Source organism: Talpa europaea (genome assembly GCF_964194135.1).
Source record: "Talpa europaea genome assembly, chromosome: 1".
In the NCBI taxonomy this organism is placed as follows: Eukaryota; Metazoa; Chordata; class Mammalia; order Eulipotyphla; family Talpidae; genus Talpa; species Talpa europaea.
The window spans coordinates 32,418,810-32,445,340 of record NC_140073.1 but is presented as its reverse complement, the minus strand read 5'-3'; the positions used below and the strand labels follow the sequence as shown (position 1 = coordinate 32,445,340).

General features: G+C 47.9%; 1 protein-coding gene across 1 annotated transcript in view; it reads right to left on the bottom strand.

Moving 5' to 3' along the window:
• Positions 1-25,543, bottom strand: part of TUB (TUB bipartite transcription factor) — a gene marked incomplete at its 5' end in the record, with an annotated part of 57,289 nt that extends 31,746 nt beyond the window's left edge. The window contains 3 exon segments of the mRNA XM_084236971.1: positions 24,780-24,827; positions 25,387-25,508; positions 25,511-25,543. Of these exon segments, the coding sequence (XP_084093097.1) occupies positions 24,780-24,827; positions 25,387-25,508; positions 25,511-25,543 (203 nt within the window).
• Positions 25,544-26,531: the final 988 nt, after the last annotated feature.

Genomic DNA, 26,531 nt, shown 5'->3' with positions numbered 1-26,531 from the left:
GTGTACAGGATTTCTTAAGGTTCCCATTGGAGATAAACTAAGGAATGAAGTGCAAGCTCTGAGATGATTTGTGAACCCAAGTTCTGAAATAGGAAAGCCAAAGTTGCTACCTTGACTGTCTGGCTGGTTTGATTAACTGTGTTCTTGAACTTGTCTCATGCACCAACTGGCTCAGTGATGCAATCAAGTATCAATTCTGCACAAGTAAGTGTGCTTTAGGAATAAATAGGCTAATAAGAGATGTTTCTGAGGTAACAACTTTGAGAGAGAAGGCAGTGAAAGGCAGACTTCTGCACCAAAGCAAAAAGATGTAGAGGTGGAACAGACTCTACAGGAGGTATGTGCCCTTGCTGATAGGTGTGGGTGCCACAGGTGCATGTCCAAAGGAAGCATGAGCTGGGCCTGTCCTCCAGATTGCCTACTCCACAAGGAAGCAGTTAAGGGGCTCCCAGTCTCAGGGAGAGCCCCATCATTGAGAGCCCAGGACCAGCTATATCCTGAGGAAGTGAGTCTACACTGTGAGGCATCCTACCAGGAGGCAGAATAGGGGGCAGTGGTGAGGGAAGTGGGCCAAGGAGATGGTGCCACTACTTTCTTTTTTGCCTATTTCACCCAATCAATGGGCCTCTTTTCCATTTTCACAGGCATGAGTTAAGAGTATCTGGTTTAGGGCAGCCTGGGATAAACTATTTCCTTGCCTTTAATTCCTCTAGATAACTCAGGTAAAGGTTATCTAGAAGAAAAAAATGTAGGTAAGAAACACAAAGGAGATCCTGATAATCATGATTAGTGAGAGCATCAGTTTCAATTACATATGAAAATATATTATAAAGCTACAACTACTAAAACAGTGTGGTGATGGACACAGAGCTCACATGAAACTTTAATGGAAGAAAATAAGTAACCCAGAAATATACTATTCTTTATAAGATATTAATTTAAATTTTAATTACCAAAAAAATGAAAGAGAATACAAAGCAAGAAAAGGTACAAAATTGTGATGACAAAGATGTAAGATAAAGTATGTATTTGGTTGTCTGGAAGACCATCATGGGATGGTTTTCAGTTGAATGGTTAGTATTACAGACTACTAACTGGGGGAAGTCTGAAGCAGCTCAGCCTGACTCTCTCTGGGTATTTTATGTAAAACAGCAAAGATAGTTCAGTAAAGCAGAAAGAATACTGAGCAAGAGGCAAGGATCTGAATTCTAGTCACCAATTCTCCCAGCTGAATGAGCCTGGGTTAAGTCTTTCCCCACTCTGGGCCTCAGTCGAACATATCAAACATATGAGATTAATGCAGAGGACTGGCCCTTCCAGCTCAGTCATTCTGAGATTTGACAATCTGGGAATCATTTCCCATTTCTGATTTCTACAGTAGGACTAGATGGGAAAATAGAACAGGTTGTTCTGTTCTAAACAGGTTCTCAATGCAAGCTCCAAGATGATTTGTAAACCCAAGTTCTGCCATAAAAAAAACCAAAGTTGCCACCATGACTGGCAGCTGGTTCGATTAACTGTGTTCCTAAATTTTGTCTCATGCACCAACTGGTTCAGTGATGCAATGAAGTGTTGACCAGAGGACCCAGGCAGGTCCGGACAGATTCAGGGTTGTCCTGGTGGGATGGGGACTAGAGGCCATTTGTAAAGTGCAGGGGCTGCCTACCTGGCAGGGGTCAAGCTGGTGCAGGTACTTCACACCCCTTCATAGTACGTTTATAACCATTCCTGAAGTCCCCAAATACCAGCAGTTATATGTAATCACTAGTCGTTCCTGAACTGTGAGTTCCATGACCCAGGATCGGGTCTGATTCTGCCCGCTGCTGCATGCCCAGCACAAGTACTGCATCTGACTTTCCAAAAAGAGAGATGAAGGGTAGGATAGCCTAGACTTGCCCCAGGTTTCCTGCTTGGGATTCAGAACTCAGGAATCCTCTTGCTCCACAGCTGTGGTACCCAGAGTAGGGTAGCCCTGGAGCCAGGCTGAAACAGCTCAGCCTCACTCTCCCTGAGTACCTGAACTCTGCATGGTCCTCCTGTCCACAGAAGGTAATGTTCATCACCTAGTCCCCTGTAAGAGACCAGGCTTGGGATGGGGGCCAAGACACAGACAGATGCGCTGTCCCGAGGTCAAAACCAGCACCAGATCCCTGTGAATTGTGTAGTCCTGCTTGGCACCCCCATCCTTACCCACCTCCAAGCCATGCTGGGCGCTTCCAGATGCCTTTGGTCTCCATGCTGCCTGCCTCAGGTAATACTCTTGCAGGGGACAAGGCTGTCCCACCAGGTGCCAAATGAGTCCTCTGCCTAGTGCCTGAGCAGACCTGCTAGCACTTGCCACTCCCAGAACACCTTGTGTGAAAAGAAACTGCTGAGTGCATTCAATCCTGGCCATACCCTGCAGCCCCTACAGGTCTGGGGGAGCTAAAGGCACCTCCTGCTGCCCCTTTCCCCTCCTCAGCCAACTCTAGGATGACATGAATAGCCAGAGACTGGCCAGAGGCTAACCACCATGCATATGCCTCTTCCATGTCTGCCAACTCCAAGCTAGGCCCTGGGGTGACACAGGGAAACCCCTCATACTAACTCCTCAGAGTGATATGATTCTGAAGGTAACATAGGTAGCCACAGAACAGACTTTCACAAATGCCATGTATTCATATATCTGTGACACACACACATTTATATACCTATTTTTCAGATAAGGAAACTGAGGCTCAAGAAGTTGCCAGACTGTAACCCATCCTCTTGCTGCTCCCTATGTTAAACACTGTACATCCACCTGGCTAAATTCACCATGACCGCCAGGTCATATTAAGTCAGCAGCTGAAGTTCTAGTCCAGCTCTGTTCCTGGGCTTAGCAGACAACACGCGATCCCTTCTACCTTCCCCCAACTCCCTACATCCCACCCAAGGTCCTTTTGGCCTAAGGTGGGAGCACATCCAGGTCTACACACACACTCAGTTCTGCTGCAGGTACCAGAACAGGCAAAAGGAAGGAAATTGCCATTTGCTGAGCAACAGTTATCTGTGCAATCTTTTTAGCCGGTAACTTATACCCATTTTTCATATAAGGAAATTGAGGTTCAAAAACTTTTTTATAAAAGAGGCTGCTAAGACTTAGGAACATAAAACTAAGGTCACAATAAAGTACAGTGCCAGGAGCAGATCAGGCCTCTAGATCTAAAGTCCACATTTCTATAGCACCAAACAGCTTCTCACTCTGTCCAGAGGCCTTTGGGAGTCTGGAGCACCTGCCTTGTCTCCTCTTCCATTACCCATCTGCCCCAACCCAACCCAACCCAACGCTGTCTTTATAAGCAGTAGGCCAGATATGACAGGGAAAGGGGATCTGCTTCCTTCCCAAAGCCTGGAGGACCCTGGCGAGTCCAGAACAGTTTCCTGCCACCCAGCAACATGCAGGCTTCACCCTCAGCCTGCTGTCTGTGACAGGGGCTTGCTGGTGCACAAGAAGCCCTAACCCAGAAGCTACGCTGGAGTGATGATCCCAGGACCAGCTTCTGCCAATTAACACCCAAGAGGCTGAGTCCTGTTTCTGTAGTACACACTGTCCTGTGTCCTCCCCTCCCCAGAGCACCTTGAATGTCCAAGTTTGACTCTCATTTGCTGACTTTGATAACTTGACTTCGGCAGCTGACCTCACACTCTATGTTTTGTTGGTCCAGACTCACTCTCTTCCTGTCTGTCGAGATCCCAAAATGTCCTGTGGCCCTGTCTACAACAGCCATGGCATCCAGTGCATCACCATGTCTCATGCCCCTGAACCTCATCATCTCTGTCCCTGATACAACTTAAGAGTCTCTGCCCAACATTATCTGCAAGCTGCAGTCTTGGGCTCGAACTTGGGTCATGGTCCCTCAAGCACTCCTTGTCCCAAATTCACCATGCTTAAACCTCAGCCAAGACACCTGAACCCAGATCTCCTGGCCTTTCCCAGGGCAGGCTCTCTGGCCATAAACCAAAGTCCCGGTTTGACAGGGAGACAAATGCTCGGCGCAACTCCCCAGTGGCCAGCAGGGTCAGAACAACAGGAGGTGTGCTATAAAGCCTTATGTCTGATTTGTCCCTATGGCCACTCCTGTAGCAGGTGTCAGTGCAGTGCTCGAGCAGAGAGCTCTGGTCAGGCAAGGGCCATGGGCATCCCTCTGCCCTTCACCCCAGGCTTCTTCCAGGGACCAGGGCTGCTGCTTTTAAAGCACACTCCAAACGCCTCTGAGCATTTGGAACCGTGGCCCGGGGTGTGTGCTGGCTTATGGCTAAGGAGTGAAGATTCTTAGGAACTCAAAACTGCATCTCCAGCTCTGGTTCAGTTCTTTGACTCAGGACTGATCTCACTGTATGTAACCCCTGCAGGGCAAGGGTGCCCACTAGGCTGACCTTTGGAGAATGCCCGCTTCACCAATCATGACAGCAATACCTATAGAAAACATCTTTGTAGCCCTACTCCTGACCAGTATGACAAATGAGGAACAAACCAAACAAAATAAAACAACCCCAAACAAATTAAAGTCATGCTCCATAATAGTGGAGGGCTGTTGGGACAGCCCTACATAATTGGTGTCATAGAAAACGGACTCAATATTTCTAGAGAACTATCTAGTAATATGTGACAGGAGCTATAAAATTGCTTCTGCCCTTTGACCTAGTAATTCCATGTGGGGGCTGCTTCCCAGTAAAATACTGGGAAAGTAATTTGCACAGAGATATTCATAGCAGTGATATTTATAATAGCAAGAAATTGGAAAGAGCCCAAAGGTTCAGCGTTTGGGGACTGATTAAGCAAACTGGGTCAAGTGAACACCTCAGCTGCCTGTCAGCCTGGAGGCGTGGACGTGTGCTCCAGGTGGGGTGAGGCTGGCCCTGGGAGTAGGGTGGAAGACACAGCTTAGGCACCAATTTCCCCACGTCAGTGCTCAGCAGGTACTCCCTGTTCCCTTTATAATGATTCACCTAAGTCTGTACCCTTCACATTAATCAGGCAGGCTTTAAAGGTCACTTTAAATTAAGTGGATTCTCCTTTTAAAAGACATTAAACTCATTAAAAAAGGAACTCCATCTACCAAATTTCATAACTGACCTAGGGCACACTCACCTCCCTAACCACTATTTTCTCTTCCCTGTGTCCAGGCAGAAAGAGCCAGGCTTCCCCAGATAATTGGTTGGGAGCACTATAGGGACTGGTGTGTCCCCAGAGTGCCCTGCACCAGGAGGCTGTGAGGCCCACAGCCCTGTAAGTCCCCAGACACTATGCTGCAGCAATTCTCATTAGGAGCCCTCCCTCTCCTTCCTGAGTCTTTTGTCCTCAAGGGCCTGCCCTGTACACTCATGATTCTCTTTCAGGTCTCAGGAAGAGGTAGCTGAAAAGCTGGCTGGGTCTTTCCCTTACCTGAATTCTGGATGACTATAACATCTTGAAGAGCCAAGGTATGAGTGTCTAATGGTGGCACTGCAGACAGAGGCCTGGCCTCCCCCACATCTGGGCCACAGGTGGTGCCCCAGAAGTGATGGTTTCTCTACTCAGCTACAGCTCTCCATCAGACTCTCCTGGGGAGCTTTTAAAACAGAAATACCTGGGCCCTCTCCTAGACTCTACGGGGTGGGGCTAGGGAATATGCATTTTTTAAACCCTCCTGGAGGTTCACATGAGGCAAGGAACTGTTGTAGAGCCTCCTGTCTTCCTGGGCTCCTGAGTTTGGAGGGCTTTTCTGTTGGGCCAGAGGCCAGTTTGCACTCGGTGGTCATGGCAGAGACCACAGTCCCTCATGTGTACACACATATAACACCCCCCTCCCCTCCAGGGGAAGATGCCAAGGCCTAAAGCCTGGGAGAGGGTGCTCCACAGGCTCCTGAAAGCACACAGGCTCCAGAGTTCCCCAGAGGCCCATTGCTAGCCTGGGCCTTGTTTACCCTAACACCCTTAACCTCCCAGCTCCCTAGGTCCCCCACGGCCTGCCGCAGGGCTGCCTGCTGCAGGTACTTCTGGTCCACTCCCAAGTCCCAGGTGGGGCCTCTGGCCCCACCTGCCCAGGTGATACTTACGGAGTCATTTTATAAAGCTGCGTCCTCCTCTCAAACAGCGACCCTCCCCAGGCCCAGGGCCACACCCCAGCCACTGGCGTGGCCTGGGCAGACTCCATCTCATTGCCCCCTGTCTCCGCGACACTCTTCAGCTTCACATTGGTGCTTGAGTCCCCCAGCCTGTTGTTAGGAAACACCGAGAGTCGTCACCCAAGTCCCCATCAAATCACCCAGGTTGGGGATAAAGTCTCTTCTCAGGGGTCCTGGAGCAATATTCTGAGGCCTATTTGAGATGTTGAGCTTTTCTCCAAATTGTTCCCAAAGTAGTAAGAGAGTTCCTCAAAGGCACTGTCTTCAAACCTGAGATTCTGGGGCCCAGCACAGCCTGATTTGGGGGTCTGGGTCCCCTAGGGAATAGGGGAAGCACAACTTCAGAGGAAGGAAGGGTGGTATGCGCTGGGACAAGAGCTTGGGCTGAAGGGCCTGGGATAAATGTGCATAATCTTGGGCCCCTCTGAGCCATCTGCCTTCACTCTGTTCCCTCACCACAAGATTCCAGAGCATGGGTGCGGCAGCTGCCCCTCCCCACCTCAGAGGCCCTGGTCTGAGGGAGGTAGTCAGATGTGGGCTTTTTGGGAATGGGGGATTGCAGACACCTAAAGGTCTGCATCTTCTCCACTGAGGCAACTAGAAGGGCATTTCGGCTCCCATCTTGGGCCCTCCCACACTCTGGCCTAGGCCCAGCTTCATCTCCAGTTCACTGAGAATGCCCAGCTGTCAGAGTTCTTTGGGGAAAGCTCGATGACACTACCCTTTGAGACCTCCAGCAAGGAGAGGCATCCTCACTGAGGCTCGGCATTAGGAAGAACTCAAGTATTTTGTGTCCTGTTCAGTCTTTTCTCTATCTTTGTAGAGACCATGGTCAGAGAACATCAAGGAGCAGGGAGGCCAACTTGCTGCTTCACAGCCAGGCTCACTCTGCTTGGCCCTGGGAGCAATGAAGGGCTGGGGTCACACAGACCCTAAAGGAACACTGTGATGACTGAGGCCGGTGACCACCACCAGAAGGAGGGAGCAAGTGGGGCTGCGTCAACTGCTGAAATTACCAATAAGTAGGCCGAGCTGAGTCCTATGTGACCAGGGGCATAACCCTGACTGTGCGAGATGGGAAAAGAGTGTTGAGGTTCACATAACATCTGGTGGGAATACTTGGTTTTCTCATTGTGTTTTACTACTCTTCAATCTACATCAGTTATCTCTGTTGAAAAGGCTTTGCAGACGTGGGACTTTCTGTCTCAGTGGTCTTCAGTTGTCAGTCAACACAGAAATCAGAAAAGCAAGTGGCCCTAGAAGAAGCCGGGGGTGGGGCAGGGAATGGAATTTCACACCCTCAGCCTCTCCCATCTCTTCACCCCCCATTCCTGGAGATACTTCTGAGTGACCCTGTGGCTCCAAATGTCATTTGAAAGTCACTGGTGTGGTCCAACCTTTTTCATTCTCAGGTGAAAAATCTGAGCCCAGAGTGGGTAGTAATTTGCCAGAGGTCACACAGCAAGTTGGTAGCAGAGCCAGGCCTGGAGCTAGAACTGGGGACCCATGACTCCTAACTATTATGGCCTCCAGCTCAACAAAGGAACTCCTCCAATCTTTGCTTGCCCACTCTCTGGCTCTCCTGCATGGGAGGACCTGGCTGTGTCAACACTCCCAGAAGTGAGACGAAGTCAAGCACCTGAGCTCCTGGCTCTTTAGGACTAGATCTGTGTTCCCCCAGGTTATCTCCAAAGCTCCTCACCCCTCTACAGTAGCTCCCAAGTCTACTTCATGATGCCTTTCCTGAGCTCCAAATGCCTCTGGACCCCTCCAGAAGCACCTCAACTCTCCAGATCCCAAGCAACTTTTTTCATGCCAGACCTACTCTTCCTGTGCTTTCTGGCAATACGATTGGCCCCACCATCCTCTCAGTCATCACTCCAGAAACCCAGGTGCCACTCAACTCCTCACTCCCTCTAGCCTTGGGGATCAGACCTGCAGTGCCCTCCTATTGACCCCACCTCCTATTCCTTAATGCCTCTGCCTGGGTTCAAGGTTCCTTTGTCCCTAGCCTCCTTCCAGTCTCCCTACCTCTAGTTCTGTCCACGCCAAGTGCACCACTTTTCAAAGCCAGGCTGAGCATCTCATTTGTCTGCTAACAAGAATCCTCTGTTGGATCCATATCCCACAGGGCAGATTGAGAGCTGATTCCCAGAATCTCCTGCCGAACTCTGGCCCAAACCTACCCCAGGCTGGCCCTCCTCAGCTTTGCTCCAGTCTCATTGAAAGTCTCTTTGTAGGGGCCTCCCTGGTGGTGCAAGGGATTAAGTTGCAGCACTATGAAGCTATCCGCAGCCACTGCAGCACAAGTTCGATCCCTAGGCAGGGAGGAGACCCGAATGGCACAGCAGATTTGCCCGCTGCTCCCCTCAGCAGTATATTTTAATCAATCTGCCTGTTCTGCTCCCATTCTGTCTCTGGTGAATCCTCTCACCCCCGTCCCCGCACCTCTGGCCTATACCACAATTCTTGTATGCATAAAAAAATAAATCTTGGGCCTCCCCAGTGACACAGCAGTTGAGCGCTGGGCTGCGAAGCTGCCTGCAGCCTCTGTAGCGCTGGTTCTATCCCTGGCCGCCAGCAAGGGCCCCACATGGCTGCGCCCGCTGCTCCCCTCAGCAGTGTGCTTCATCAGTCTGCCTGTTCTGCTCCCTGCTCTGGTGAATTCTCTCACCCTCCCATGCTTCTGACTGTACCCAGTGCTTGTATAAATAAATAAATAAATCTTAAAAAAAAATCTTTAGGGGGAAAAAAAGTCTCCTTGCAGATCTCCCAACACAACATCATCTTTCTCATCTCTCAGCCTCTGCCTACACCCTTTCCTCTCCCCCAGTGAATTTTCTCCAACTGTGCCCCAGGGGTCACCCACTTCACCATCCAGAGCACACTGCTAGCTCCTGGGCACTGCTCTGCCCTGACCTACTGCAGGACTCTCTCCATTTCTAACAGAGGTCCTGTGGGTACTGCACACCACATGCTGCTCTGGGTGGAAGGCCTCTATCAGGCCACCTCTCTTGTCCAGGCCTTCCTCCTTCTGCAGCTGGGTAAGGGGCTGCTGTCTGCCCCAGGCTCTCCAGGGAGAGACTAGCTAAAACTGCATCTCTTTCTCTGGGCTGTGAGCTCCATGGGGGCAGTGGCCTCATCTTCCCCCTTTTGTAAGTCCCTAGCACCTGAAACAGCAAAGGGGCTTAGTGAGTGCCTAACTCATTATGAATGGGGCCTTCAGTGAGCCCCAATGCCCAGGTCCAGAAGAAGATCACACCCTGTTTGTGATAAGTCACAGCTCATCTGGAAACCTGAGAAGTGGATCCCAGGGCTTCTGAAGGCTGCAGGTTGCAGCTGTCCCCTCCACTCAGGTACAATAGAGGCGGGTGGGGGGGGCAGGGTGTAACACAGTCCCCACTGAGAGCCTTAAACAGTGATGTTTAATTCCCAGTTCTCCAAAAAATATTTGCATACACATATACATACGTTTACCATAAGCTGTTCTGATATTTACAAATAAAAGTTCCATACAGTCAAGTGGTTATCCCAGAAATCAATAATTTCTGCCTTGCTTTTGACCTGGAGCCAACCTGCAGTGACAAACGCGTGTGGCTCCAACCTGAATGTTGGTGGATTTTGTTTAACAAGATGAAAGTGAAATAATGAAGACATGTCAGAACTTCAGTCATTCGACACTGAGTTGAGTGAGCTCTTTGCTGAATGGGTTAATGGTTTTTGAATCCTGGAAGACTAGTCAATGTTTTGTATTATCCACAATGTAGCAGCTGCAGAGAGGACAAACTTCAAAGTTTTTCTACAGGAATGCTATCTTCCCCCTTACCCCTGAAGCTTAGACAATCCACAAAACAATAAATCAAGTCTTAATTTGTGATATTTGCTGACTTCCTTGGAGTCAATGTCCCTTCCACGGCTGACTTTGTGACGTGACTGAACGCTTGACTGGGGAGAGACAAGCTCCTTGCAGCAGAGTATTTCCACCACCAGGCACAACAGACATAAGTCACCTCAAAGCACAGATGTAGAAAAACATAGTGAAACACTAGGAAGTGGTGAGTTTTGAGCATTTATCACCTCTGTTTTTAAGGTAATTTTTTTAGGTTGAACTTTATATATACTTTAATTCTTAAGACTATATTTAACACCTAGCTTACAGAAATTTTCCCTCTTCTGCAACTGGTTTCTGTGAACCAACAGAGCTGCTCCAGGAGGTACCCCTAAAGAACTGAACACTACCCGCCATAACCCATCAGCCCAGGAGAGGGGTCAGTCCCTCTCCTAACCCTCTGGAGACCATGTTGTGGGTGCTTGTCTCCCCTATTCAGTCTCAAGAGCCTCAACTTGGAGCAGAAAAATCATGCCTGCCAAGGCCTATTTCTTCTCCACATACACTGTACACTCACATGCTAATCCATTTCCATCATCCTAACACACACACATTGCTTTTCACACACCATCCACGTGTTTTGCACCCACACAGTCTGTACCCTCTCAAATCTCACCACATGCAAAAACATGCCAGCGCGTCCTCTATCACACATAGATAAACGACTGTTTCCATACATTCCCACAGACACGCCACATATTTTGTCTCCAACTCTATCTCATATACATTCCATATCCATATGCCCAATCCACCAGGCCGCAAATACACAGGCATATGTACACAGACGCCTTCACATGCTTCTCACATTCATACTCACCAGTGCCCACTAGCCCCCTCAAGGCATCTCACACATCTTGCTATCCTACCCACCACACCCATCCCTCCTGACATACTGCTCAGACTTCCCCTCTGCACATGCTGTCCATGTGAGTAGACCGTCACCCACCTGCTTCTCTCAGCACTTGCACATCACAGGCTTTCACACTTGCCACCTGCATCCACAGAACTCACTCTCAAGGCATTTTCATATCACCCCCATGTTCCAAGACAAAAGACACCCCACCTCTAGTCCTCAAAGCCCACCCTCTGGATCAAGGAGCATTGAGGGGGATCCTGGCAGTATGAGGTGGGAAAGGTGAGGTGAGCTTCTCTGAGGTACAGCTCCCTTCCCTGGACATCCAGCCCTGGCCTGAGTCACAGCTGGGATGACACAGGACAGGGGAGGGATGGGACAGGCACGTGACTAATCACCCTTGCTTCCTTCAGACCTAACCTCAGGCACCACAGAGGTCTCCTGCAGCCCAACTGCTCTCCCTAGCACCCCAAAGCAAGATGCCCCAATTGCTTCCAAAGGCCCTCCCATATTGGCAAGAGCAGGCCTGGGGGTGGAAGTGGGGGTCCTGTGGACCATGCGCAGACTGCAGCCAGTGCTTAGCTCAGGCTTTTCTGGGCTCAAGAGGACAGATCGAAAGCAAGAGGCACAGGATCCTGGGGGAGGACCTGGCAGGAAGAGGACTAGGGAAGTGTGGGTTCCCAGCTACATATGTCACAGATGCTCGTAGGACACCAGGGCTATCCCTTTCTCTGGCCACACTGAAGCTGTACTGAGATATACCCTGACCTTGGCTGTCCCAACACTTAGCCCCACCTGAAGGTGGGGTCTCCTGATTCCTACACTGTCCATGGCCCCAGTCCAACAGCAGCAGAGGTAAGTCCTGGGATGAGGGGTTTGCATTTATTCCCATAACCCCAGTGTCTGTGCCACCTGGGTGGAGAGAGGAGGAAACAGTGTCCAGCAGATGCCAGCTGGGCTTAGGGGCCCATGATGGGCAGATGCCAGCTCTTCCGCCAAGAACACTTCCAGCTCACTTTAAGAACACCCCCTCTTAGAGCACCTCTCAGCAATAATCCAGGCCTTAGAGGATGGTGCTGAGATGGGGACCTCCCTCTTTAGAAAATGCTACCATACCATCTCTTCCTCTTTCTCCCCCTAGTATCCCCCCACCACACACACACGGCCGTGCACACACACCACCCTAGACCAGCCCCACCCTAATGTAGCTTTTTCTCTTTGGACTTTACAGCCTGGATCACGCAGAAAACCACCTTCAGGTTTCCATGGCAACTGCAGTTGGTGTCCTTGATTGAAAAGTTACAATTTCTCCATTATGTTTAGTTTGGGGAGTCCAGGGGACAGAGGCCAGGCATCTGGGCCCGGACTCCAGACTCAGTTTGGCCATGACTCCCTTGTATCCTGGGGTGAAACCTCATTCTCTGGCCTCAGTATTCTGGGGGGCTCAGCGAAGTGAGATTTTGGCTCTGAGATACCAACTCTAAATAATTTTTCTTCATATCAGAAACATTTAGCTAAATATATAACAAGAGAGTCTATTCACAAAAGCAATGGAAAAAATAACATGGTAAGAAAACTTCTCAAGCAACGTCTCAGACATACATGAAAACATCCTGAGACTATAATAAGACAAACAACAAGCCTACCTAAACAAACATCCTTTAAAAAAGAAGATACAGCCTCTGTTCCTGTATGGTATTGAAATTCTGGCAAATGAGATTATGCATTTGATGTCATTCTAGTGACAAGTGCAGCAGGATTTTTTTAAACTGGATATATTTATTCCAAAATTCATCTGAAAAAATTAGCTAGTTTTCCGAGATAAGCCAAGAAAATTTTGTAAAAGCAAGAGAATAAGGAAGCAATGGTCATATCAGCTACCAAATGTATCTGAAATATCAAAATAGTGATTCTGGCCTGACAATGACCAAACAGACCATTGCAGTGTGGAAATAAACCCATGTCTGCAGAAGGACTCTACTGGTTTATGGTAAAGATGGCATTGCAAAACACTGAAGAAATACTGCACTGTTTAGTATGGTTAAGAGGTCATTTGGAAAGTGGGGAAGAAGCTATACCTCTATCTCACCTCAAAACAAAAGATAGATGAAAAATTTATTGTAAAACAACAACAAAACTGCACATAGAAATGTGAGAGCATATTTTCCTAATCATGAGTAGAGTGTTGAGGGGTTTTTCTAATCACATTCCTCAGTCCAGAGGCCAGATTTTATTAGGTTAAAAACAACACTCTTTTATGTGGCAAAAGACACTGTAATTTGAGTAAATGCAAAGTAAGGAAGGAGACAGTTCATAGATTGCTGGAACCATTAATTTAATTTCTCTAAAGTTATTATGAGAAAGCAACCAGGTAAGCATGGAGATTTATGCACAAAGATATTCATTACTGAGAATTTAGAAAGTATTCGAATAATCAAAATAAGAAGATGGTTAAATACATTTCAATAAGTCCATAAAAATAACTATCGGGCCTCCTTGGTGGTGCAAGGGTTTAAGATGCAGCACTATGAAGTTATCCTCAGCCACTGCAGTAGGAGTACGATCTCCGGCCAGGGAGGTGACCCACATGGCACAGCAGACCTCTCCTGTCTTGCCCACTGCTCCCCTCAGCAGTGTATTTCAGTAGATCCACCTGTTCTGTTTCCCATTCTGTCTCTGGTGAATCCTCTCACCCCCCAACTCCATACCTCTGGCCTGTACCCCAGTTCTTGTATGCATAAATATTTAAAAACTGTTATATAATCATTAGAACATTTGTCTAATAATATATAATGATACAGGCATATGCGTTACATGAAAAAGTTAGATGTTAAAACAACCTATGCAACTTTGCTAAAAGGACACATACAAACACACAAAGGGAGAATTTAAATCTTTTTTTCAATTAACAATTATCTACAGTAGCAACACAGCACAAACCAAACCAACCTTATTGTTGCCATGTACTCTATACTCTGCTCTGCAAAGCTCCCCACTGCTCTCAGTGGAACAACCATAGGAACTAATTCTGGGAACCCTCTACCCAATGCTTCCTTCCTCACTCTCAGTTGAAGCTTGTCCTTTGTCACAATGGCATTTCTTTGGAGAACATTAGTGAAAATCACATAAAAATGCTTCCTCAAAAGATAAATGTTGTTGGTGAAACATGAAAAATTAAGTCACTGGGAAAAGCATAGGAAGAAAGAGCTAACACCAGAGCAGAGCACATATTTTAAGTCTTACAGTTCAACAAAACTTGTTTTTAAGATAACGGTCTTCAGTGATGGGAAAAGTAACAATACTTTACCCATTTGTTGTTGCTTTATGGTAACAGCATTTCGATCTCACTCATTCTTTTTGGCACATACATAAAAGATTAAGAAGATATGAATGAAAAAAATGCAGCTCAACTTCACTATTCAGCAGGGAGAGGAAAGCAAAACCACCACACCATACTGTACACTCAGTGGAAAGCCTAAGTTACAAAGATGGAAAAGGACAAGTTCTAGTGAGGATGTGGGGCCACCAGAACTCCTGTATTGATGGTGACTGTGTACCGGCAGAACCATTTTGGCAGTATCCACCAGAGCTGAATAGAAAACTCAGCAAATCCATTCCAGGTACAGAGGCCACAGAAGTGTGTGCAGCAAGAGACCTATGAGAGTGTCCACAGTAGCACTGTTTGTGACTGTCAAATGCTTTAAACTTTCCAAATGTGCATCAACGGTAGAACAAAGTATGCTATAGTCACACAACTAAATACAGCAACAATATCGATCACTACAGGCCTGTCAGATGGGTCTTGCACACAGCATATTGAGCAGTCAGTCAGACTCAGAGAGGAGATGGCAATTTGTCCCACTTGCATAAATGTTCAGAAACACAGGCAAAGTTATGATATTAGGAGTCAGGATAACCAGAGTGTCTCAAAGGGGGCTTCTAGGGTGCTGGGCAAGGATCTTTTACTTGGTTTTGACTTTGTTGTGGTTAGCTGTGAAAATTCATTAGAAGCTGTGTTTAAAATTTGTGCATCATGTATATTACATATACTTTCAAAAAAAAGGTAAAAAACAAAAATAAATCAAAATGTTGATAGGATTTATCTTTGGATGTTTGGATTAGAGGTAATCTTATTTTTTCCCCTTACATTGTTTTATGGACTTCAAATGTACAGTCAACATATATTCTGCAGACAATTTTAAAGCTATTTTACAATATATGTTCACGCCACATGATGACTCCATACTTGTAAAAGGTGTTGTGAGTGGGACTGGGCAAGAGACCTTCACTTCTTTTCCTGAAGGAGTACCACTTCCTCTTTTCTGAGCCTGGGCCAGAGATTCACAAATCTGTCTGGGCATTAGAATCACCAACAGAGCTACTTACAAATTCAGATTGTTAGGCCCCACCCCAGAGACCCTGAGTCAGGTGGTTGGGGATGGGCTCCAACAAGTTGAAGGTGATCCAGGTCTAAGACACCAGGACTGTGGAAACCACGGAGCTGTGGAAGCTCTCCCTCTGGACAGGGGCTGGGAGAATGTGCCTCTGACATGGAACTGTTCCTCTTGGGTAGAACCACCTTGAGGGTTCAGAAGCTTCCTGGAGGGGCCAGGGCTTGGGGAGTCCAAGGGAGGTCCTGCCTTGGCCAGACCACGGGAAAGAGAGTGCACTAAAGCCTACAAGAGCACAACGTGGAGACTAGAAGATGTGGGCTCAACTCCTGCTCTGTAATAAGCTCTGGGCTTAGCCTCTTTGAACCTACATCAGAGAGACTCATGGGGATTCGATCACTGACTTCACAGAACTGTGAACATTGAATAAGACAATGCATGTATTTTTTTTTTTTCAAAATTCTCTGATGACATTTTATTTATTTATTTATTTTACATTTTAAATCTGATTTTATTGTAAAAATTCTTCCAAGAAGGTAAACTTGAGGTTCAGAGAGCTTCACCAGTCAATTATATCAACTATTTAAGGAGATATAATACCAAATTTATACAAACTCTTTTTATACAAAATCTGGCATGCAATAGGATCACAAAGCTATACAGCTATTGTATTACTATAGTTACATATTTATATATATAAGCATTATGTATACTTATATGCAATTACATTAATATATCTTAACTGATATTTAATGGATATTAAAACATATTGATACTGCTTATGGAGAGTCCAAATTATGTTAAATCTTATGTTGACTTAAGAAATACCCCTTTTGCAGAGGGGTAGAAATTTTAACACAGGTTCCTTTTGCAGACACTATAAATAAAAATATTTGTTCATTCAATAAAGGTTAAAGGCACAAGTCTTTGAAAGCTTGTCTCACTACTTTTGTGACCATGCGACCTTGGGCAATCTACTGAACCACTTGTCCCAGTTTCTTCATCTGCAGAGAAAGAATGATAATAGCTTCTCATCAGAGAGAGGTCATGAATATTCAATGAGTTGATATGTATAAATGACTTAGAACCATGTGTGGGACACTCTAAGTTCTCAATTAGCTCTGGCTGTTATTGTCCATTCAAGAAGTATCTATGCAGCACTTACTGTGTACGCATGTATGTATGCACTGTAGACAAGGGACAAAAAAATGAAAAACCAGATATGGCTTCTGCCTTTATGGGGTTTGTAATTGAATGATGATAAAGTATATCATTTTCCAGGAATGGGCAATTGAGACCTTTTCTAACAGATACATTGTGTGGTGACATCCAGTCATCAAAGTAATCACCTCCATTCTAAGATCCCTTTTCGATAAGAAGTTCCAATGACACATCAGCCTCCTTGTGGCAATTTCTGACCCACTGGCAGGAGACATCTGAGGTGAGAAGCTGAAAGCCCAGCTCCGAGACCTCCCTGCAGTCAGGCTCTCGCGGGACAGGAGGGAGGAGCAGGGCTCTCTGAAACAGATATAAACGCGACCACACCAAGGCCAACATAAGTCTAGTCCTTGAGAAGCAGGGAGGGACACAGCAGAGGCCCTCGAGTCTGGTGCTGGCTAGTGCTGGAAGGGAAGCTGTGCTGCACTGAGCCTTCCTGCTCCAGGGCTGACAGTGCTGGGGATGCCCAGGCCCTGGGCAGACAGCTGGCCTTGGGTCTCCTTGTTGCTGCCATCCAAGTCCCACATCCAGCTCTTACTCATCCAGTGTGTTTCTACTGAGCATGCACTGGGGCATGGCCTCCACTAAGGTTACAGAGCCAAGCAAGACAGAGAAGCCACAGTACAGAAGCAGACTTAGCTATAGCAATCTTTAAAGCTGACTAAGATGTACGATAGAGGTTTTAGCACAGCGTGTGACTGAGGACTTCCGAGTAGGCTTCTGGAGACGTTTACCAGGCAAAGATATGGAAGGAAACAGGTGCAGCTCAGAAATGGAAGAGAATGCATAAGTTTGGGGACTGGTACAGATGGTGGGGGAAGGCAGGAGATGAGAGGATGGTGGGGAGCATTACTGGAACTAGAGAGTAAAGTCTTTTATCTCCACTAAACATCAGGCTTTATGCACAACATTGCAAAAAAATGTTATGACGATATGATCACATCTGTGCTTTGGAAAAACCACCAGCTTCAGGGTACCTGATGGATTGAAGTAAGATAAGGCTGGAGGCAAAGAGGAAATTTGCAGGCTGCAGCAGCGATTTAGATGGAAAATGGTGAGGGCCGACCCAGATCTGGTGACCAGAGAGATAAAATGAGATGTATAGAGTTGAGAATAACTGAGAATATGAAATTGACAGGGTTTAAATTAGATGTCAGTGGTGGGTAAAAAGAGGCCACGGTGTTCTGTACAACTGGGCCTGGATAACCCTCATGAAATTGGGATGTAATAGAGGAAAATGTCGGGGGGGTAGATATTGGTTCAGGTTTGAGATTTGAGGAGTCTGTGTTATATCCAGTGGGGAAGTAGGGAAAGCAGTTAAATTTGTGAGCCTAACAGATGGGGTATTGGCATGGGTGGTTTGGTGGAGGGTGAGTGAACATGCGCACATATGGAAGAACAAAAATGTAACCCCCAAATTAAATTAAATTAAAAAAATTGTGAGCCCAAAACCAAGGAGAGACTTCTGTTTCCAGTCACCATGGAATAACTATATTTAAAGGGATTGTATTCACTTCTGCCTTAAAATTTAAAAACCACGTAAAACATATAAAACAACAGCTCTCAGACATGGGCCAAAGGACAGCATAGAACAATGATGCCTCAGGGAAGAAATTATAAGTGAGATGAACCCCATAACTGCCCTATTACAGCCATGATCTATGGAGGGAAAAACCAAATGGAGCCTGTGGTCTCACTGAGCTCAGAGTTCAGCGACACCAAAACAGCTAGAATTTGATGGACAAAATACCAGTGAGAAGAGCACGCATGGGGCAGAGAAAGGGAGAGTGAAAGCCCTCTTTGTAGAGGGCTCCCCCTCTTTTTTTGACTGGATGTAAGATAACTACACAGCAGAGGGGGCGAATCACCAGATAGGAGTAGGTAGAACAACCCAGAAACTCAAAGAAGTCTGGGGATAGCTTGTGGCCATGAGGGTGGAGTGGAGAGCACCCCCCCCACACCCAACAGGACATCAGGCAGAGTCCTCAGAGGACGCTGCTCCAGGAGGCAGGCCAAATGAGCTCTTTAGATACCGAAAACACAAATAATGACTAAAGAGATAAATTAGGCTTCATTAACTTTAAGGTTTTAAGACTTTTATGTTACAAAGGATAACAAGGAGAAAGTGAAAATACAGCCTCTACAGAATAGGATAAGATATTTCATCAAGTCATTATCTGATAAAGTATTTGTATCTGGAACATAAAGAATGCTTATAACTCAATAACAAAAAGACAAATGACCCATTTTAAAAATGGACAAAAGATTTCAATAGAAATTTTTCAAAAAATCAAAAAGACTTACAAATGGCCTTTAGTCACTTCAGTCATTAGTCACTTCAGCCATCAGAGAAATAAAAGTCAAAACCAATGAAATATCCCTTCAGGGCCTCCGTGGTGGTGCAGGTGTTAAAGACACAGTGCTATCAAGCAATTGTCAGCCACCACAGCATGAGCTCAATCCCCAGCTGGCCAGGGAGGAGACCCTCATGGCTCAGCGACCTCTCCTGTCTCGCTTGCTGCTCCCCTCAGTGTATTTCAGTAGATCTGCCTGTTCTGCTCCCCACTCTGTCTCTGGTGGATCCTCTCACCCACTTACCCCCACCTCTAGCCTACACCCCAGTTCTTGTATGCATAAATAAATAAAGCTTTAAACGAAAAAAGAAATAGCCCTTCACACTTGCTAGATAACACATATATACTGGCAAAGCTGTGAAGAAACTGCAGGCTTATGCAAACTTGAAATGGTACAGTCACTTTGGAATAGTCTGGCAGTTAGTCAGGAGACTGAGCATAGAGTTTCCCAGGGGTTCTACTCCTAGCTACATACCCAAGAGAAAGGAAACGGGCCCACAAATGTTCACAGCAGCAGCACTTTAATAGCCAAAGATTTGGGAATAACCCAAAGGTCTATCATCCAAGGAATGGATGAGCAAAGTATGGTACAGGCATACAATGAAATATTACTTGGTGGTGAAAGAGATGCAGTAGAGACATGCTCCCGACGTGGATGAACCCTGAGAACATCATCTGTTCTGACTAAGGAACAAAGCCAGTCATGAAAGACAGTGTGCTGTGATTCTATTCACATGAAATGCCCACAACAGGCAAATTCATAAAGACGGAAAACAAATGAGCAGTTTCCTAGGGCTTGGGATGGGTAGAGGAAAGGGGAGAACTGCTAATGAGTACAAGAGTATTTTTTGGGGGGGATTCATGAAAATATTCTAAAATACTAGTGATTAATACAACTAAAAACCCATTGAATTATAAATAGGTAAATTGCATGGCATATGAATTATATCTTAATAAAGATGTTGTTTTTATAAAAAGAGATTGGCTAAAGCAAAAATAATAACAATGTATTATCAGGTTTATATCATAGCTAAAAGGCAAAAAATGCATGACAACAATAGCTCAAAAGACAAGAAGGGGGAAGAAAGTGCGCTGTTGTAAGGTTCTTAGGATAGTCACCAAGAGGGTAACATTAAAGCATTAAGGTGGACTGTGGCGGGCCTCCCCAGTGGGGTAGCGGTTGAGCGCTGGCTTGCGAAGCTGCCCGTGGCCTCTGCAGCGCCAGTTCAATCCCCGGCTGCTCCCCGGCCACCGGAGGAGGGTCCCACATGGCGCGCAGACCTCTCCTGCCGCCCACTGCTCCCCTCAGCAGTGTACTTCGGTCCTTCTGCCTGCTCTGCTCCCCGCTCTGGCTCTGGTGAATTCTCTCACCCTCCCGTGCTTCTGACTGTACCCAGTGCTTGTATAAATAAATAAATAAATAAATAAATCTTTAAAAAAAAAAAGGTGGACTGTGGCAAGGTGAAGATGTAAATCCTACAGCAAGCACTAAGAGAAATGAACAGAAACAAACAAAAGAGTTACTATCAATAAGTTAAGAATAGAGGTAATGTGGGATAATAAAACATGCTCGATCTCAAAGAAAGGAAAAACAGAAGAAAAAAGGAACAAAGAACAAGTGGGCAAATAGGATGCTAGTGGCAAAGGAGTAGGTTTAAACTCAGCTGTGTCAATATCAGCATTAAATGTAAATGGTCTACACTCCAATGAAAAGGTCAAATCTTTCAAATGGAATAAAAATAACAATTATTATATGCTTTCTAAAAAGCATAGATTTGATTTTAAATATAAAGTCAAAGAGGTTAAAATAAAAGAGTGGGGGAAAAAGGGCCTCCCTGGTGGCTCAAGGGGTTAAGTCTCAGCACTATGAAGCAATCCACAGCCACTGCAGCATGAGTTCAATCCCTAGTCAGGGAGCTACCCACACGGCGCAGCAGACCTCTCCTGTCTCACCTGCTGCTCCCCTCAGCAGTGTATTTCAGCCAGTCTGCCTGTTCTGTTCCCCACTCTGTCTCTGGTGAATCCTCTTATCCCTTGCATCTCTGGCCTGCACCCCAGCTCTTATATGCATAAATAAATAAAATAAATCTTATAAAAAAGATAAGCCCCATAAACATCAACAGAAAGCAGGAGCGATTATATTAATATGGAATGTCAAAACAAGAAAGGTCAGCAGAGACAAAGAAGGACAATTCATATTGATGAGGAATTAACTTCTTGCAAGGACATCACCACCTTAAATGTTTATGTGCCTAAGACCAGAGAACGCTAATACACATGAAGCAAAAACTGAGAAGAACTTAAAAGAAAAACTAAAGGGGAAAGGTCTAGGGGCAGCTCTAGTAGTTTAGAGATGGGTGTGGAGGCCATGATGAGGGCTATCTCCAGAAACAAGTGTAGGGAGAAGACAGAGCAGGACAGAATCAAGGACCCGCATCGGTGTTTCCAGGGTGAACAGAAGAAGTAACTCTCATGATGAAAACTGAGAAATACTTATCGGAATGGTAGGTGGAAAAGAGGGAGAGAGGGAGGCCAAAGAATGCAGGGAAAATCGCTTCAAAGGCACAACATGCTCCATAATGTCAAATGCCACTGAGAGGCAAACTAGGAACTACAGGTGCTGCTCAGTTCACGGTGAGAATCGCTGCAGCAGCCCAGGGAGCAAGCAGGGTGGTGAAGTGTGGGCAGAAGCCAGGTTGCTGTGGATTAAGGACTCAGCGGGAGATAAGGAAGTGGAGGAGAGAAACACTGGCCACAGGCTTACTGGGGAGGGCAGGAGAGACAGGAGTTTGTAAAAATACAAAGGTATTTTTGGGTTTTTTGTTGTTGTTCATTTTTTTTTTAAAGATTTGTTTATTTATTTATGCAAGCACTGGGTACAGTCAGAAGCACGGGAGGGTGAGAGAATTCACCAGAGCCAGGGCGGAGAACAGAACAGGTAGACTGACGAAATACACTGCTGAGGGGAGCAGCGGGCGGCAGGAGAGGTCTGCGCGCCATGAGGGGCCCTCGCCTGGCAGTCAGGGATCAGGCTGCGGGCAGCTTCTCAACCCAGCCCTTAACAGCTGCGCCACCAGGGAGGCCCTATTTTTGTTTTGTTTTTAAACTGGGTTATGCTGGGAGAAGCCAGAAGAGGGGGCACAATGAGGAGAAAGTGAGGAGCAGCAACAGAGGGAGGTGCTTGGATGGGAGGGGCACCCTGCTGGAGCGGCGAGCTGGAAGAGGGACACCCATCTCAGTAAGATGGGGGCCAGAGGTTTGGATGGCATGGGTGCAGGTAAGTTTGGAGCTCAGGGCAGAGAGAACACCTGAGAAGTTTTCTTTTCTTTGCAGAGAGAGTCCCGCTGGTTTCTGGGAATAAATGAGGAAGGAGCAGTGCAGAAAAGTGGAGGGTCTGTGAGACCCTTGCAATAGCTGAGGTGGGGCTGGCGGAGCCTGGGCAGCAGGGCAGCTGGGGGCTCATGGAGGCTGCGATCCATGAATGGGGACTAGTGTGAATTCGGGAAGAGACCCCCAGGTCCAGCTCTACAAACGAGGACTAGAGAAGGCAGGCAGCTACCATGTCCTAGTGTTGGTGTGGGGGGCTCAAGGGGCTACTGGCAAACAGTGGGTGAGCAGTTGATGTAACAGACCTTAGGGCTCACTGAAAGGAGCAAGGGATAATCCAAGGCGAGAACAGGAGCAGGAGGGGCCTCCCTGGTGGTGCAGGGGTCAAGTCTCAGTGCTATCAAGCTATTCCTAGTCACTGCAGCATGACATTCCCCTGGCTGACCCGAATGGTGCAGCAGACCTCTCCTGTCTCGCCCACTGCTGCTCCCCTCAGCAGTGTATTTCAGCCAGTCTGCCTGTTCTGCTCTCCGCCCTGTCTCTGGTGAATCCTCTCACCCCCTGCACCTCTGCCCTATACCCCAGTTCTTGTATGCATAAATAACTAAATAAATCTTTAAAACAACACAAAACAAAAAAAGGAGCAGGAGCCCAAGGTCTCTGTGCAAAGGTATAGCGGAGGTGAGGAGACAGAAGGCACAGGAGGTACAGTGGCTGCTGGGTTCAGGATGAGAATCACTGCAGAACAGAGAGAGTAACACTTCAGAGGTGGAATCATTTCAAAAGATGACGAGGTCCCAGTAACAGGCGGGTCATATGGAGGGGACATTCCATGAGCTAAAGACAAAAAGAAGCACAGACGCTAGGGACGGGGCACTGTCCTCAGGATACAGACATTCCCAGAGTGACGGCAAAGCCCAGAATAAAAACACAGTGACAAGGTTCTTTCTCTCTGCTGCCCCATATGGCTGGACCATCTATTCCATTAATTCCAATTCCAACCTACAGATATCTGTCCCTATAACTCAGCCTTTAACCCTGAAGCTGCCTGGTTCCTCACCTTCATTGTCCAAACAAGCCCCATGGGTCCAAACGGAACTGGCCACCATGGGTGAAGTGTCACGCTTGTTGGTGCCATCTTGAATTAGTTTTTAAGAGACACTGGCAGAGACTTTCAACCAGGAAGAGCCAGAGGGGGTTGGGGCCCTGCATTGGGTGGGAAAAGCTCCAACTCTGAGAACTGAGTTCATCCCAGAAAACTAGGAAGCCAGGAGTCCCTGCCAGCCAGCCATCAGCTGCAGATATAGTCACACCAAGCTCAGAGCATCTAGCCACATAAGGCGAGGTGATACCCAAGGGATCACTCACTCCCAGGGAGTCTTAGACTGCACACAGCAAGGCTGGCTCCCTAGCCTGCAGCACAAAGAGCGTTGAGCAGGGGACCCAGGTTCCAGGCCTGGCTCTGCCATGAACTTGCAGTGTGACCCTGCATTGAGGCCCAGTTTTGCCTGCTGAACAAGGAGTTGGGTGTGGGGTCTCAACGCCTCCTGCAGTCTTGATAGTCTACAGGGGCAGGGCCGGAAGGAGACTCACCAGCTCCATCACTCAGAATGCACCTGCTGCAGAAGACAAATGAGCTGAAGTCTTCAAGTCTCATTAGAGTCATGCAGTGGAGTCATCCCTCGGGGGTTCACTACTGTACCCCTTCCTTCCCTCTCTTTCCCAAGAGCCTCTGAAAGTTGGTGATATACCCCCATACCTCTTGCTTGTTCTTCATGAGGTTTTCTTTGGTGAAAAAGTCAATCTGGTTTGAGGCTGTGTGTGGAAAAGGTGAACCCCAGCCATGGGCCACCCCTGAGGCCCACGACTATCCAAAGCTTTCCTCTTAGGACTCCATCACCACGAACTCCACCAGAAACCCAGGACCCAAATCCATGGAGCAAGTAGAGCCCCAGGTGCACCCCCCACCCCCAATTTCTCTGGCCTGGTCCCTGGAAGGACAGGTAGATTCCGCGTGTGCCAGGGACTCTCAGCAGCCATGCCAGGGCTGGGGAGGGAATGCCATCATCCTGCCTGATGTGTACCCAAGGCTGAGCCCCTCCTTCACCAGACAGCTGTTCTGCCCTTACCCTGGGTCCAGAAATACATCCCAGGGATCCTGCATTTGTAAGGAACACATTAGGTCCTAGATACTTCCTCTCCAGGATGCCTAACCTATCTGGTGACTGTAGGTGACAAGTTTGGGGGTGCCAGCCAGGCTGGGGGTACCAACCAGGGGATTTGGACAATGGAAAGGAATTCCTTAGTGGTCCTCAGCTGAGACCATATCCCCTCTGGGAAGGCCTGGCTGAGAGGCCCAGGACCAAACGGGGAACAGAGCCCCGGAATCTGGGTCCTCCTACAGTATCACCTGATAGGAATTAGGTCAAAGGGACCATAGGAGGGTCCAAAAGGAACAAACCAAGGCCCAACAGCTACAGTGAGTACAGACTTTGCCTGGTGTGACCACCCTCCTCAGGGCCCCCTTTCACACCCCCTCCCACCTATTTGGGGCCCACGGTCATTGAGCTGTTAGTGACCCCCCACCCCCAGCACACACCCTGCCCGTGCCAGCTCACCGAGCGATCTCCCTTCCTTCCTTCCAGTACTTCCTCCTGGTTGCTCTCCTGAGGAGAAAAAGAGGGGGTGACTCCATGCCCTTATTGCCTCACCTTGCCATTCCTGCCCTCTGTCTGGCCAGACCTGGTCGTTCAAGGCCTCCTTTAGGGCCTCGGTCTCAGTCACTTCAGATGGGAACTAAGTGGGATCAGGACGGAAGGGCTGCCATTGGTGCTTGCTCAGTGGGGCCTAGAACAGCAGGCAGGCAGCCCAGGTGAGGGAGTAGTGACTGGAGCCATGGGAATGAAGAGGGGGCCGGGTAGATGCTGAAAGGAGCAGCCCACCCGAAGAGGCAGAGGGCGGGAGCGTGGGGCTGTCAGGGCAGAGATCTCACTCCTGTGGTGGACTCACCCCCTGCAGATCCTGGGCACAGAAGGAGGGCAGCTGCACTCCTGTCCACTTATCTAGAGCCCAAGGCTTTGGGAGGGGCCGCCTGTGGGACCCCGTGAGGTGATGAGGAAGGGAAGGCCTGGGAACTTCCAAGGGAAGGGTCAGTGAGGGTGGGCTGCTGTCTGGACATGGGGGTGGGGGGTCTGAGGGCCAACAGCAGGGGTGTTGAGTGCTTACCCGTCTCTCCGATGGCCCTGTTTCAGGGGCCCGGGTTTCCCGTGTTGCTTGGAATGCTGAGATCCCATGGGCCGGGGAGTGCCTCCTGGGAATAAAATCCCTGTCTTGGCAAAAGGCTGCAAGCCCATACAGAAAGCAAAGGTGTCCTGGCCCCCATGGCGGCCAGAGGAGGGGTAAGTCTGGGGGTTAGTCCTGCTTCATGCTGCACACAAAGACCTGGAGCCTCCTGCAATCCCCTGTCACCCGGCTCAGTGCTGGAGCGAGCAGAAGCCCACCGGGGTGTCTTCCTCCATCACCGTAGCAACAGTCAGATTAAGAACCATCATTAGTGATTCATTAGGATATGGAAATCCTCTCTTCTGGTCACACTTTCCCTCCCAAGCCCTTTAGGATTAAACTGAATCCCAAGTCCTCAGAAGCCATGCCACTCGGGGACACCCAACTGCTTGTTTCCACAGCAACACAGAGACTGTATATCCCTGCCTTGGTGGTTACTATAGCAACCCAGGCAGAGCCAGGTGCACTGAGGACAAAGGCTCCTTTGGGAGGAACCACAGCCAGAGGACACACTGGCTGATGCCCTCTGTGTGGCCAGCCCCGTGCCAGGAGTCAGGCGCAGGCCCTATGCTGGGGTACACAGGCTCTCCCTGTATGGGGAATGATTGGGGGGGTCTAGGATGTCCTTGTCTGTGTCCTCAGCCTCTCGTCCGCTCCCTTCACCTGAAGTACACCTGAGTGATCTCATCCCTGTCCAGGGCTGCACCTCTCACAACTCTTACATGGAGAACGCCCACACCTGCATTGTGGGCCCATCACGCTACTAAATTTGAGAGCCCCTCCATTTGCCTACTCTTGGCACACAACCCTACGAGTGCTCATAGCACCTCATGCTGAGGTACGCAGCTTTGACTTCCTGTGAATCTGGGCCTCCATCTCAAATATTCTGTCTCCGTGAGCAACATATCTGCCCCTCTCCCCTCAGCACCATCACAGCTTCCTGTCTACCTTCCTCTGCTGTCGATGGCAGTCGAGCCCTTCTTAATGACCTGGGCAAGTTTCTCTCCATGCAACAGCCCTCTTCCCAAGACTCCATCCTCCACAAGGCCTTCCAGCCTGTTACCTGGGCCTTGCATCAGGATGGGGCC